General features: G+C 42.4%; 1 protein-coding gene across 2 annotated transcripts in view; it reads left to right on the top strand.

The window, feature by feature from the left end:
* The first annotated feature begins 1,627 nt into the window (after window positions 1–1,627).
* The window catches only part of ACE2 (angiotensin converting enzyme 2), a 37,726-nt gene continuing 25,020 nt past the window's right edge, over window positions 1,628–14,333 (top strand). Inside the window, exons 1-6 of one of the 2 annotated variants that reach the window (XM_007070499.3) lie at window positions 1,628–1,977; window positions 5,099–5,257; window positions 8,493–8,586; window positions 9,361–9,504; window positions 12,966–13,078; window positions 14,191–14,299. In XM_007070499.3, coding sequence (XP_007070561.3) covers window positions 1,795–1,977; window positions 5,099–5,257; window positions 8,493–8,586; window positions 9,361–9,504; window positions 12,966–13,078; window positions 14,191–14,299 — 802 coding nt within the window. In that variant the 5' untranslated portion in view covers window positions 1,628–1,794. The remainder of the gene's footprint in view (window positions 1,978–5,098; window positions 5,258–8,492; window positions 8,587–9,360; window positions 9,505–12,965; window positions 13,079–14,190; window positions 14,300–14,333) is intronic. The other variant, XM_037900845.2, reaches the window with a different exon arrangement.

The following is a 14,333-nucleotide window of genomic DNA, read 5'->3' as shown; positions in this document are numbered from 1 at the left end:
TGAATTACAGATTTCAGCTATGACTGGATCTCCTTGTTGTCCCAGATGGTCACCAATTCCCCCACAACTGCCTCTGGACAGCTGGCAGCCATAGGAATCCTTCTCCTGAGAATTGTTGGTAAATAACAATGCTGCGGAAGAAACTGGTGCTGGGATCTGGGACAGGCATCTTGGGTGGTCACAATGTGGTGGTTGTCAGGCCAAATTTCTCTAATGTAGGCAAAGCTCAAGTTTAAACCTCTACTAATTCATATCACAATAAAGGTTTACCCTCTCTGAAAATACTGTAGAATGTGCAAAGTGCAAAGAATCTGTCTACATTGCAAATAATAGTCTACATTATGAAATATTTTCACTTACTGGTGCACTTTTTCGTATCCTATAAATAAGTTAGAAAGTTTAAAGGATTTCATAATGAAGTCATTTTGTGATATAATTCAGAACTCTACCTGATAGATTGAGAGCAAGGTGCAAAATGTATATGTAATGTTCTGCATGTGGCACATTACATAGATCCTCAGCTAAAAGAGACTTGAGCTGCCTCTTGGTAAGTTACCTTGGAAAACCCAAGATATTATCACTTAGAATGTCCCTGGTTTATCCTTCTTAATTCCGTCACAAATGGCCTTTCTCTAGGCACTGACCTAATACAAATAATAAACAATAAAATAACAATGAAATCTTATTCTTTTTCTTCTTTGTTTCTGGTAGTGCTCACACCGTGCTAAGCCCTTCCCAAATAGAAAAGAAGGCATTGCAATGCTTAAGAGACTTAGGAGCCTAAGTATCATTTTCAAAAGTGACTCAGTCACTTAAAAGCGTAAGTCCCATTGACTAAGGGCCAGATTTTCAAATATATTTAGGTGCCTAAAGATGCAGATAGGTACTTAGTGGGATTTTCAAAAGCACATGAGCAAGTCAGGTGCTTAACTCCCATTAATTTCAGTAGGAGTTAGGCACCTAAATACCTGGCTCCTCCCTTGCAAACCCTGAGGATCTGGGCCTACAGGTCTGTCTACACAGCAAAGAAAAACCCATGGCTGGCCTGTGCCAGCGGACTCAGGCTCTTGGGGCTCTGGCTGCAGGGAAGTTTCACTGCTGTGTAGATGTCTAGGCTTGGGCTGTAGCCTGAGCTCTGGAACCTTCCCCCCAGCAGAGTCCTTGAACCCCATCTTCAGCCCAAGCCCGGAAGTCTACACAGCAATGAAACAGTCCCGCAGTCTGGGTCCCGAGAGCCTGCATCAGCTGGCAGGGGCCAGCTGGGGGGTTGGGGTGGGGACGGGGTTCTTTGCTGTGTAGGCATACCCTAAGAGGCCAAGCAGCAACATTACACTAGTCCTACACTGAATTTGTTTCTTCCCAAGAGATAAGGTCAGGTCGTGTCTCACTGAATGTGCAAACTATTTTTGTAGATTATTATCAATCTGTTAAAGGATTTGCAGATCTTGGACTTCCTCTGACACTGTGAGACTATAGATAATAACCAGCGGTATCATGGACAGCATACTGGGGAAACATTAACTAAAAGTAAAAGCCTTTTATAAGAAGACCATAAAATGCTACTAGTAATTATGTTTCTCCAGAGTTAACTATTAACTTCTGTTTATTTGCCTTTTTAAAGCTATTTTCATTTTTGTCCTTTGCTGGATAAAAACAATAGAAGATCCAGCAAATTGGATTCTCCCTTTTTCCCCTAGCACACACCTATGTGCAAAGGCTGTTGAGACAGAAGCTGATTAGGAAGCTTATTTGAGGGAACCTAACTCAGTCAGTGGATCTTGGCTCAAAGGAAGTATGTTGGTCCATCTTTGGCTTCTTTGCAGTCTCACTGCTGTTGCTACATCACAGGATACAACACAAGAGGCCAGCAACTTTTTGTCTCAATTCAATGTACGAGCAGAAGATCTGTCTTATGCAAGTTCACTTGCCTCCTGGGACTACAACACCAACATCACAGATGAGAACGCTGAAAAGATGGTGGGTACATAATGCGGACTCGGAATGCTTGCTATTATATTAGAAATATTCTAACTACATGATATTTTATTGTATTGCTGTAGATAGATATATAGGAATTGCTAATGAATAAGGAACTAGGGATGGGTTCAATTTTGGATTTTAGTTTAGTAGTTACTGAAAATTTTCTGATGGTCATTTGGCGGGTTATGTGAATTAGATTTAGGTCACTAACTCATTTCACAGTGGATGATTGTCTGCCTCAGAACATTGTCGCTATTCTCATAGATTAGCATCCTTAGCAATCACCAGTGGAATAGGTAGAATTGTACTGTGAGGAAAATGTAATGAATACATAGATTTCCAGATTCCCAAGGCCTGATGTCCTGACTAATAGAAGCTAGTATATAGCCACAGGAAGGACAGTGACAGTTGTGCTTGCCCTATCTCACAATAAGATTCACTGTCTCCCAGTCTCTAACGATCCAGCCTCTGCTCAGCCTCTAGCTATGCAGTACAATCACCTGCCCCTCTAGACAGATATCATATGCTGTGACAGCATTCAACCGTAATCTGACTGGTCACTGAGGATTCAGTGCTGCAGCCATATTAGAAAGCATCTATTATTCTTGGAATCTTGAAAATCAATGGAAAATATTGTGGAGAATTTTGTAGCTACACTTTAAAGCAAACTAGTTTCTAAATAAACATTTTGGCATGTGGTGATGCAGTGTAATCTCAACAGACCTAATTCTGAATAAAGGTATAACCCAGAATCACCACACCCAGTGAAGTCTTACTACTTAATGAAAACATGGTTTAAGTGTAACATTTCTTAATTAAAATATAGTCCCTGATTGCAGGATGAAATCCTCCTGGCTAATCGTGGGTCTGTGACATTCTGAAACACATAAAATTGAAGCTCCATTTAGCAGCTTTAAGCAATAGGATAAGATGGTGGCTCAGTGTGATACCAGTAATGAACACAAGTATGATGGTGCTCAGGGACGGTGCCTCTGGTTGTCCCTCGTGCATGCACTATTGTGATGCCACCAGTGACACTGGTGTGGCCCCATCTGCTAAAGGGACAGAGTTAATGAAAGGTGCCCTCAGTGGCTTACTCAAACCCACTTTTTTCATAGAATGGGGTCACCCCTCCATAATCACACAACCATTTCGCCCACTCCTCAACCAGTTCTCCAAATGGGTGGGGACAGCCCATGCACTCAACCAGCCCGTCTCATGGAGAGGTACCGACTGGCAACCCAACTTCCCCCAGCTGGCTCTTCTCATTGGGCAGAAAATGCCCCCTCCCCGCCTGATCCCCAACTTGCTTGGTCATCCCCACTGGGATCAAATAATGTAAAAAATACATTTGCATACTAATAAATTTTACTCTGGTTGGGTATCAAACACCAGGACTGAGGTGTTAAAAAGAAAATGATCCCCATTTTTGCTCATTCCCAAAGAATAAAGAAAAAAAAGACATTGCCAACATATTCATACATAGTTCTGAATGTCTGCATGCTGGGTGGTAATTCTTATCTTCTGATGAGTCATTAGAAAGGAGCTATGATAACCGTAAGTACAATGGCCCTTAAACGTCATGAAACATACAGAAGGGAGATTAGAAGTGTCCTAAGATTCCAAACCAAACCTGCATGTGCTCATTGTCCATAACAAAAGATGGAAATGAAAAATGGCTCTTCTAGTGACTGCCGAAATCCAAATAACGTTAAGTGCTAAGGGTTGCACTGCATCTGTGAGCCAGCTTGTCTTGTAGAGTATAGACACACAGAGTTGGTGCAAGCAACTGCATGTTGTGGGTTCATATTCTGCATGTACAGTTTAGGATCTTAAACTGCATTTGGGAGTGTGTGGTCTTCCACGTCCAATCAGTAAGAATGAATTATTATAACTTTGTGAAGATTAAATATTTGTGTAATCACATGAATTACTAGCAGTGACATGGCAATTATGATTTATTACTTCTATTGTAGCAGCACTCAAAGGATTCAGTCAGGATCATGATTCTTGAGCTATGGACTATTTAAATGCATAGGTAGGAATGCCCCATACCCCAAAGAGCTTACAGTCTAACTCAGGGGTGGGAAAACTACCTCCCACAGGCCACACCTGGCCCGTCTGACCTTTTAATCCAGCCCTCGAGCTCCCACCGGGGAGTGGGGTTGGGAGCAATGCTTTCCGAGCTTTGGTTCTCCAGCTGGGGAGCGGGGTCGGGGGCTTGCCTTGCTCCACTCCACGTGGCTCCTGAAAGCAGGGGCAGCCAGCTACATGCTGTCCCCTCCCCAAGTGCCGTCTCTGCAGCTCCCAGTGGCCGGGAACCACGGCCAATGGGAGCTGCGGGGGTGATGCCTGTGGATGGGGCAGCGCAATGTGGCCCCTCCTCCATGTGGGAGCCAGAGGGAGGACAGTCCGCTGTTTCCAGGAGCCACTTCAGGTGAGGGCTGCCTGGATCCTGCACCCTCCTTTCCCCTCCACGGCCCAACCGCCTGCCCCAGCCCTGATCGCCCTCCAAATTCTTTGATCCCAGCCTGAAGCCCCCTCCTGCACCCCAAGCCCCTCATCCCCAGCCCCACCCCAGAGTCTGTACCCCGAGCCGGAGCCCTCATCCCCCCTTGTGCCCCAATCCCCTGCCCCAGCCAGCCCTCCATACAGTTTCCATACCAAGATGTGGCCCTCAGGCCAAAAAGTTTGCCCACCCCAGGTCTAAGTTAAGACAGCATGCAACACCCACATGCAACAAATACAGGAGGGAAGGAGGATGAGGGGAGCAGTAATAAGTATGTATGGTTACATAAACCGGCTATGTGCACAGCTTGATGGTTCTGAATCCATTAAAAACTGGTTTGTTTGTTTTGGGGAGAGGGTATTGGCTACGTGATTACTATTTTTCCAAATACAAATAATTTGAAAAGCTCTACATTTGAGAATAAATTGAATCCAAAATGTTCCCTAGTTATTTTCATTTTATAGTAGAAATATTTCCAAAGCTAATGAGAGAACTAGCAAAATCCACAAAACTAATTCTTCATGCAAGGAATGTTTTCTCCCCTAAAACCTTTTATCTTGCTGGATTTCTTACAAATGAGTAATTCAGACTTTAATTAATCTGTTTTAGAATGAAGCAGGAGCCAAATGGTCTGCATTCTATGATGAAGCATCCAACAATGCCAGCAAGTACGCAATAGATAAAATTATGGATCCTATTGTCAAACTCCAACTTCAGTCTCTTCAGGACAAAGGAACATCAGTGCTATCTGAGGAAAAATACAGTGAAGTAAGTTGCTAAACGTATGTAGGCTGTCCCAAGAGTTGAAATACATTTCAAAATGTCTCTGGCAGTGGTTATAATATTATTCCTAGTCTTTGTTTATCCCAGCAACATATTAAATCCCAACAGTGTAGTCTTGTTGTAAATGATATGTCTTTTATTAGCTAATATTACATATGTGCACATTTAATTTATTGCTAGTTTATATTGTGCATTAAATATCTACAAGTTTAGATCATTACCTGAACTCATTGAATACACAGATCCTTCAGCATATGTTACATACAATTAAGCAACATGCATGTGTCTGTATAGCATAGTCAATGGGACTGCTCACATAAGAAAAATTATATACACACTTATGTGCTTTGTAGGGTCAGGATCTTGGGGAATAAGTAGAAACACAGATGACAAGAAGGCATTCAATGAAATTCAAAGGTGGCAAATTTACAACTAAGACAAGGAAATAATTGTTCAGATGTGTAATTACCACAAAGTGGTTGAGGCCAAAAATCTAGGAAGATTCAAAATGGGACTGGGCATTTATATGGCTATCAAGACTATCCAGAGTTATGCCTAATGACTATGCACATATCCGAAGGGATATTGAACTTTGTGCTTCAGGGCTTAAGCCAGTCTCTAACTACTGGAGATCAAGATGAGACCTCATGTGGAGGCAGATTATCCTACATCCGTCTACTGCGGGGTTCTTACACATTCCTCTGAGGCATCTAGTGTTGGCCACTGTCAGAGACAGGTTGGACCTTGGGTCTGATCCAGTCTGGCAATTCCTGTGTTCAGAGAAAGGCAGATTGTCTGTGAGCAATTCCAAATAGTTCAGGCAAATATTTTGTATAATTGTAGTGTTGCAGTGGCAGCATTGTGGTTGTGAGTGATAAGGCATTTCCATCTTTATCCTCTATTTTTAGGCACTTATAACTTTCCAGAAGGAAGACTCACTGGGCTGAAATTGTTCATGCTGGTTCTCAGCTCAAAGGCGACTTTCTGTACTGTTCGACAGAACTCCATTTGTGTATTTTTAAATTTTCTGATTGTGACCCCCCACACACACACACAATCATTTTTCATGCTTACAGAAATTGCTCAAACATTTTTTTTTCCTCTTGGATAGCTCAGAATAGCTCTGATACAAAATATAAAAGTGAGCAGGTTTGTGAATTGGGGCTATGTCTGTACAGCTTATGAATTCTGGTTGATATTATGAAGTTGTATTATGAAAAACTGCGATATCATTTGTGCCTATATGTATGTGGATCCACTATTGCTGACAGGGCCTGTAGCAGACAGAAATAATAGAAGGTGCTTACCAAGGGAGAACGGGTAGGTGTGCTCACTACAGGTGGCAATGAGGAAAAGAGATTTCAAAAATATGGTGGAGATTTCAAAGGGGGGAAGTCCTCCAGTCTCTGTGACCTTTAGGCAGTGGAGTTTACAATTGTGTCCAGAGTGATCACTGTTAGAGGGAATTGGGCATTATGAAACAGCTGGTGGAGGACTGTTAACGTTGACATGGGTCATACAGTGTCTGCACTCACCCTGTGTTGACCTCAGCAGGTGAACCATGATTTTATGCCATTCGGTGAGGTGGTTTTACTGTGTTGCCGTAGTGGGGCACTTACATTGGCTGGAGACAAATCTGAGACACATACACATATAGGTCAATACAGGGTGACTTATGATGACCTAACTTTGTAGTGTAGACCAGGCCTAAGGCTCAGTGATCCTATTCAGATGCAATCCTCTGGGACAATGGATGAGTGGCAGCCTTAGGAAACCAGTTTAGCTGACTCCTCTGATGAGGTGTGTGATAAAGTAGCAGTGGAAAGCTACCAGGAGGAGAACAAAGGCAATCAGGTTACTGGGAGGAGTTTAAATAAGAAATCCACAGGCAGGTTCAAGAGACAGGAAAAGGAAGCATGGGGCATGAAAGAGGAAGGTCACAGAAGCTAGGTAAGGGGCTCCAGGAGGGAGAGACTACCAATCATGTAACAGCCTTCGGGAGGCAGAGGTCACCCTGCCTGCCTTCCTGGAATCAGATGGTCCCTAAGGACTCACAAGGGAAGGGCGTTATAGGAAGGGGTATGCCTTTAGGGTTAACTGTTTTGTGTGATCTGTATTCTCCTCTGCTTTACATGATTAAGTATAAAAGAGTATTAAGGTGTTAGACTCCATGCAAAGTTTGTGTGTGTGTGTTGATTGCTTCACAACTGCTGTGTGCCCCTGAAAGAGTTAAACTGTAGCCAGAATCTTCACACTTTGGGATGGAGTTCTGAGAGAGGGTGTGTTTGAGTGACTGGGGTATCTTGCGGGTCAGTGCTGTTTCTGGAGGGCAAGGGCAGGTGGGATGAGGAGCTGGGTTTCTGAGAAGGGGTAACAGACTAAGGGTTGGTGACCAGGAATTGTGCTAAACAGGACAAGGGGGAAACAGTGCTGCAATCTGCTGAGGCTCCAGAAGCTTAACATGCCCTAGCGGATCGAAAGCAGAAGAAGCTGTGGATTCCTCTCACAGCAATCCTTGTGAGTGACCGTGAAGGGGCATTTGCTAGGACATGTGACAGGTATATAGTCCTCAATTAGGGAATATAATTTACTTGACACTGGAAAAGTTGAGGATAGTTGAGAAAGAAAGACGTTAACTATAGATAAGTGAAAAGAGAATGCTCTGTAGCACAACTGTAGAGGCTGAGATGGAGCTGAATATTCTGAGATGCATTTGGCCTTCAGCTGAAGCAAGACATAAACATTAAATTCTGCGTAAAGCCACAGTAAACAGATTCACATAAGCTACCTTATGTATCATTAAAAAATACAACCAACAATCAACCTGTCTGTATCCGGAAAAGGGACCTTTCCCCTCCATTAAAACATATGTACTGTATACTTACCTAGAAACCCTTGGCATGAGTGCCATATACATAAAATGCATTGTTAATCTTTATGATGATGATGTATCTGAAGGGTTTTGTGGAGTCACTTAGTATCCACTCAAAAGATATTACATTATCTGTCTTGTCCAAGTAGGCTCCAACTTAGCAAAGCATTTAAGCAAATGCTTAAATTCATTTTTACTCAAGTACAGTGCTTAAGCACATGCTAAACTGCCTTGCTGATAGGGATAGGCTGCTGTACTGAGATTTTAAGGACTAACAGTTATGGAATATTTATCATTTTGTATTTATTGTTTTCTTTTTTAATGGGCTTTTTTGTATTTAAATTGCAGCTGAAAACTATTTTAAGTACAATGAGCACCATCTACAGCACTGGGACTGTGTGTAAACCTGATGATCCATTTAACTGCTTGCCGCTGGAGCCAGGTACGGTATAGACAATATCTATCCTGTGCCCTTTACGTTAACAGGTTTCAAGAAGAGTCGAACAAAGCAGAGAGGAGGTTTTTAATTGTGAAAGATCAAAATTTAGGTTTAATATATCTGTGTTCTCCAAATGCTCTTATTTTATAAAGCTTATTTATTGTTGGTGGTGTGGTTTTTATCTCCCAGTACAATTTTGCTGTGACTTTTCACACATGGAAATAATTTAGTGAAGTAGCATGAGTTGCAGATTTCATGGTCCTCCATCTGGTTTGCTCAAAATTACATGCCCCGTTTCAAATGATGTAGGTTTGTGTGGCTAAAACTTGGGTGTGGCTTCTAATGTTGCAGAGCAGCCTGTGCTAACTTTACATCACTTGGGGGTTCTGCCATACTGGAGGAGTTTTATCAAATTCTATCAAAAGAGATAGAAGTCCTATTGGCAGACTTCAAGCCAGATTCTGATTTCTGTTACATTGGAGTAAGTCCAGAAAACTGCACTAACTTCAGTGAAATTAATCTAGGGTCACACTTGTTTTACCTGAATCACAAACTGGCCCCATATCTCAGGGCAGAAAAGCTGAAATGGAAACAAATCAAACATTTCCTTCAATAAACCAACGTTCAGCTACAGCGTGACTGGTTTTACCCAAAATGTGTATTCTGCTGTTTTCATTCTTCCCGGTTTTCCTGTTGGTTTTTTAATGTAGAATGACAAGTACTTAAAGAATTCATCTTGTATTTATGGCTCTTGTTCTTTTTTTTAAACGACGACAGGGCTAGATGCTATTATGGCTAGCAGCACTGATTACTCTGAGAGACTACGGGCATGGCAAGGCTGGAGAGCTGAAGTTGGCAAGAAGATGAGACCGTTATATGAACGTTATGTTGAGTTGGAAAATGAGGCTGCAAGACTTAATAGTAAGTTACAATTGCAATTATTTTGTCCTTCAGAAACACAGAGGGCCTGATTCTCCATAGCCCTTCATACCCTGTGCAGTCATCTGTGTCCAAACAAAGCCAGGATCTTCCACACACTGGTGGGTAGCCTTGTGCACGCACTTTGCACTCTCTTTATACATGTGTAATCTGCAAAGTCCTGGTCTAAACTTAAAAGTTGATTAACATAGATACGTCCTGTGAAAAATCCACACCCCTGACCAACGTAGCTACGCCAACCTAACCCCACAGTGTAGACACAGCTGTGTCAATGGAAGAATGCTTCAGTTGACATAGTTCCCATCATTCAGGGTGGTTCTGCCTTACACCAACAGAAAAAACCCTTGTGTCAGTGTAGGCTGTGTCTACACCAGGGAGCCATGCTGGCATAGCTACGGTGAAATACCTATGCTGGTATAGTCTCTGTAGTATAGACATACCCTAAGGTTTTTGATTTCAAAAGGGCGTGCTTTGAGAAATTACTGGAGCTAGGTAGTGAAGTCAACTGCACAGAAGAGCTCAGGGACTTAGAAGTGGAGGCGGCTTGGAATTTCTTTAAGTCAGAGGTGCAAAAACGATGTGGAATTTGCAACCCAAGCAAGGGGAAATAACTAGTAACAAAGGGCTACGGACCTAATGAGATGAATAACAACCTCAGAAAGGATATTTGTGGTAATTAGAGAGCCTACAAAGAATGGAAGATGGGATTGATCAGCAAAGAAAGCTATGTCTCGGAGGTCAGAAAGTGTAAGAATAAAGAGAGAACTGCCAAAAAGCCAAGCTGAGTTAGACCATGCCAAGGAAATTAAAACAATTAGTAAAAAGTTCTTTAACCATATAAATAAAAGAACAAGAAAAGAAGTGAGGCCACTATGCTTTGAGGATGGGGTAGAGGCTAAGGCTAATCTAGGTGTGGCCCAACAACTCTCAGCTCAGTTTTCCATAAGGAAGATAAAGAAAACAGTGGGAGGATGGCTAATAGGAATGAGTGTACAAAAATGGAAATTACCACCTCTGAAGTGGTAGCAAAAACCAGAGCTTAATGCTCTCAAATCAGGGAGACTAGATAATGGAGGTAAACAGAAAAAGGGATAAAATGCAACATGGGTTTACCAAAGGTAGATCATGTCAGACTAATCTGGTATTTTTGATGAAATAACTAGGAACTGGCTAAAGGGGAGACAACAAGTTGTACTGAAAGGAGAGCTATCAGGCTGAAGGACAGTTACTACTGAAGTTCCTTCTGGATCTGTCTTGGGGCTGAGAGCCTATCTCATGAGGGGCGACTAAAAAAGCTTGGTTTGTTTAGCCTGGAAAAACAAAGGCTTAGGGGAGGATAGGATTTCTGTCTAAAAATACAACAGGGCAGTAAACACCTGGGAGGGTTGAAAAGCTGTTTAAGTTAAATGACAATGTTGGCACAAGAACAAGTAGGTATAAACTGACTATGAATAAATTTAGGCGGGAAATTAGAAAAAGGTTTCTAACCATCGGAGGAGTGAGGTTCTGGAACAGCCTCCCAAAAGGAGTAGTAGGGGCAAACAACTTAACTAGATTTTAAGACGGATCTGGATAATTTTATGAATGGGATTATATGATGGGGTTGCCTGCAGTAGCAGGGACTGGATTCGATGACCCAGGAGGTCCTGTGCAGTCTGACAACCCATGTTCCTATGTGACTAACTGTACAAGGCAGTGGAGAATCAGGCCAGTGATCCGACCAGATACATTTCACCAGTCTTATACCATAATGAAGAGGTCTGTCTTTGTTGGCATTTTATCTCACTCCCATAACACCGTAGTATCTTTCACTACCTAAAGTGAAGCCAATAATTCGCCTAGGTGAGGTGCAGATGCAGCTATTATCTGAGCAGTTGAAGGAATTTTTAATTTAAGGCACAAAAGATTATGCAGTGTGATGCTTTTCAGAGATCTTCTTCCCACCAATCAGAGAGGATCATCCTCTCAAGAAACAGCAGCCTGGATGAGTTGTTTTTACCCTGAGAGCTTCTATGATAGATCATACCATAGCATATAAATAATACCTAGCAAGGTGTAGCTACATCATATGAACATAAGAACAGCCATACTGGGTCAGGCCAAAGGTCCATCTAGCCCAGTATCCTGTCTTCCGACAGTGGCCAATGCCTGGTGCCCCAGAGGGAATGAACAGAACAGGTAATCATCAAGTGATCCATCCCCTGTCACCCATTCCCAGCTTCTGGCAAACAGAGGCTAGGAACACCATCCTTGCCCATCCTAGTTAACAGCCATTGATGGACCTATCCTTCATGAACTTATTGAGTTCTTTTTTGAACCCTGTTATAGTCTTGGCCTTCACAACATCCTCTGGTAAAGAATTCCACAGATGACTGTGCATTGTGTGAAGAAATACTTCCTTTTGTTTGTTATAAACCTGCTGCCTATTAATTTCATTTGGTGCCCCTGATTCTTGTGTTATGAGAAGAAGTAAACAACACTTCCTTATTTACTTTCACCACACCAGTCATGATTTTATACACCTCTATCATATTCCCCCTTAGTCGTCTCTTTTCCAAGCTGAAAAGTCCCAGTCTTATTAATCTCTCCTCATACAGAAGCTGTTCCATACTCCTAATCATTGTTGTTGCCCTTTTCTGAAACATTTCCAATTCCACTCATCTCTCTCCCCACGCAACCATACCTTTACCTGTCTACTTTCCTGTATTTTATCCTTCCTCAAAAAAATCTAAGTAGAGGCAGTGCCCAAGCATGGAAAATTTAAGTCCAAATGGTAAATGTTTTTCAAAGTTACAAGCAATTGAAAAGGGAGGGTTGTAATGGAAAGTGTCAAGGCAACTTTAACTAGAGGCCTTGCTACCAGCTCTCCCAGTATTAGAGAGGGCCCAGACAGTGGGCTTTAAACATGAAGCATCCCCTCCCCAATCAAATTTCATGGAGGGGATGTTGAATTTGAATCCCAGGATCTGAGCTTGCCCCTGTAGTTGTACTCTTGAGGTAGATTCAGAACTAGAAAGGGCTTTTTTCCTACGTCTAGTTTGGAGGCAGCCTGCCCTGCATATGTTTTATGAGACTGATTTGTGAGATTTCATTGTCACTGAAACTGAACCCAAGTCTTTGCTCTCCCTTGATACCTAATCTAATGAAGAACTCTAGCCTAATCCGTCTCTTTATTCTTCCTCTCTGATGAGTATGAATCACAGACAGTCCTTCAAACAGTTCCTGCAATTTCTGTTTCTGCTGTCCCTGGAGACTTGGGCTATCTAAACTGCAGTGGAACAGAGCTTTTCCATGGGGTGGCTTCCTCCCTCCCACCGTCTCAGAGGGCACACTCATGCCTTCAGTTCCAATACTAATAACTTCATCTCTTCCCTTATAGGGAGAGATTGTTTAAATTTCAGGCTGGACTCTGGTCTCAGTAAGAGCATGCTTTTGTTTTGCAGAGTATTCTGACTATGGAGATTACTGGAGAGGAAATTATGAAGTAGATAATTCCCCAGAGTATGCCTACAGCCGTAATCAGCTGATTGAAGATGTGGAAACGACATTTGAGCAGGTAGTGATTCAGTGTCAAGTTGTGGGAGTTTTCTTAACCACTGTTCTGAAGTTTCATTTTGTCATTTCTACACTGGTTTGTAATTTGTGAAAGTTTTGTGACTTAAACAGCTGTACCATGGGGAAATAGTACAACTCTGCCTAGCCCACTGGCCTTGGGTAACGTAGGCTCCACAAACCATAATCAGGTGGTTTTGTTCATACCATTTATTGTTCTCACAGTCCTTTCAGTTTCACGTGGAGTTTCACATTCTCAAGAACTTAAGACTTCAAAGCAAACCTGGGGCAAGCCCAAATGGAACTTGCAGGTTTCATATGAACTTGGACTCTTTTCTGGAATTCCCTTCTCCCCTTGCTCCAACAGGGCCTGAATTTGTTACAAAGCCTATATATTTATCTAGTCTTTTAGGAGAAAATTTAGCTTCCTCCGTCACAACCATAAAAGGTACCCTTTGCCGTGGAACCGGTGCATTTTTACTGCAAAAGGTACAGTAGTGAGCAGGAGGTAGGAGAATGAGGGGTGTGACTACATGCTATGCAGCTTCTTACATCCTTCTCCTGTGTGGGGGCTGTGTGAACCCTCACAGGAGAGCATTCTGCCAGGGGACTGTAGTGACATCCATTGAGTGGCTCCATAGCTATTCCATGGCTTAGGGATAGACATGCCTCCCTTCCTTACACCTGTGCAGTGCTATTAGGGCCTTACTGAGGGGAAGCTGGATTGCAGGAGCATTTTGTCTCCAAGCTCTCATATGCAACTTAATGGTGGGAATATGGTTGCCAGGGTCCTGTTAGCCAGCCATTTCCTCTGGGAACACCCCAGTACCACAATGAGTTCAGGATGGTCTTTACAACAGACCCCGTAAAAGTCACAAAATTCATTCTTGAATTGCCTGATATCAATATTGTGGGACAAGATGACAAACAACAACAACTGGATTGCAAATTTTAGAATATATCCACATGACATTGTGTACATACACCTAGAACATTGGACAGGTGCGTGATAATACAATAAGCAATATCCAGTTGGTTGAATCTTAGAGGCTCTGCATTTCTAGATGGTGGCTTAGACAAATTAATGGCTCTGTGATCTATCCCCATTTTTTTTAGATAAAACCTTTATATCGGGAGCTACATGCTTATGTGAGGTACAGGCTGGAGAATGTCTATGGCTCAGACCGCATCAGTTCAACAGGATGTCTTCCTGCTCATTTACTCGGTATGAAAAAACATCTGTATTATAGAAGCTTGAT

This window comes from Chelonia mydas, chromosome 1 (genome assembly GCF_015237465.2).
Source record: "Chelonia mydas isolate rCheMyd1 chromosome 1, rCheMyd1.pri.v2, whole genome shotgun sequence".
Taxonomy (NCBI): domain Eukaryota; kingdom Metazoa; phylum Chordata; order Testudines; family Cheloniidae; genus Chelonia; species Chelonia mydas.
This window is presented reverse-complemented; position numbering and strand designations above follow the sequence as displayed.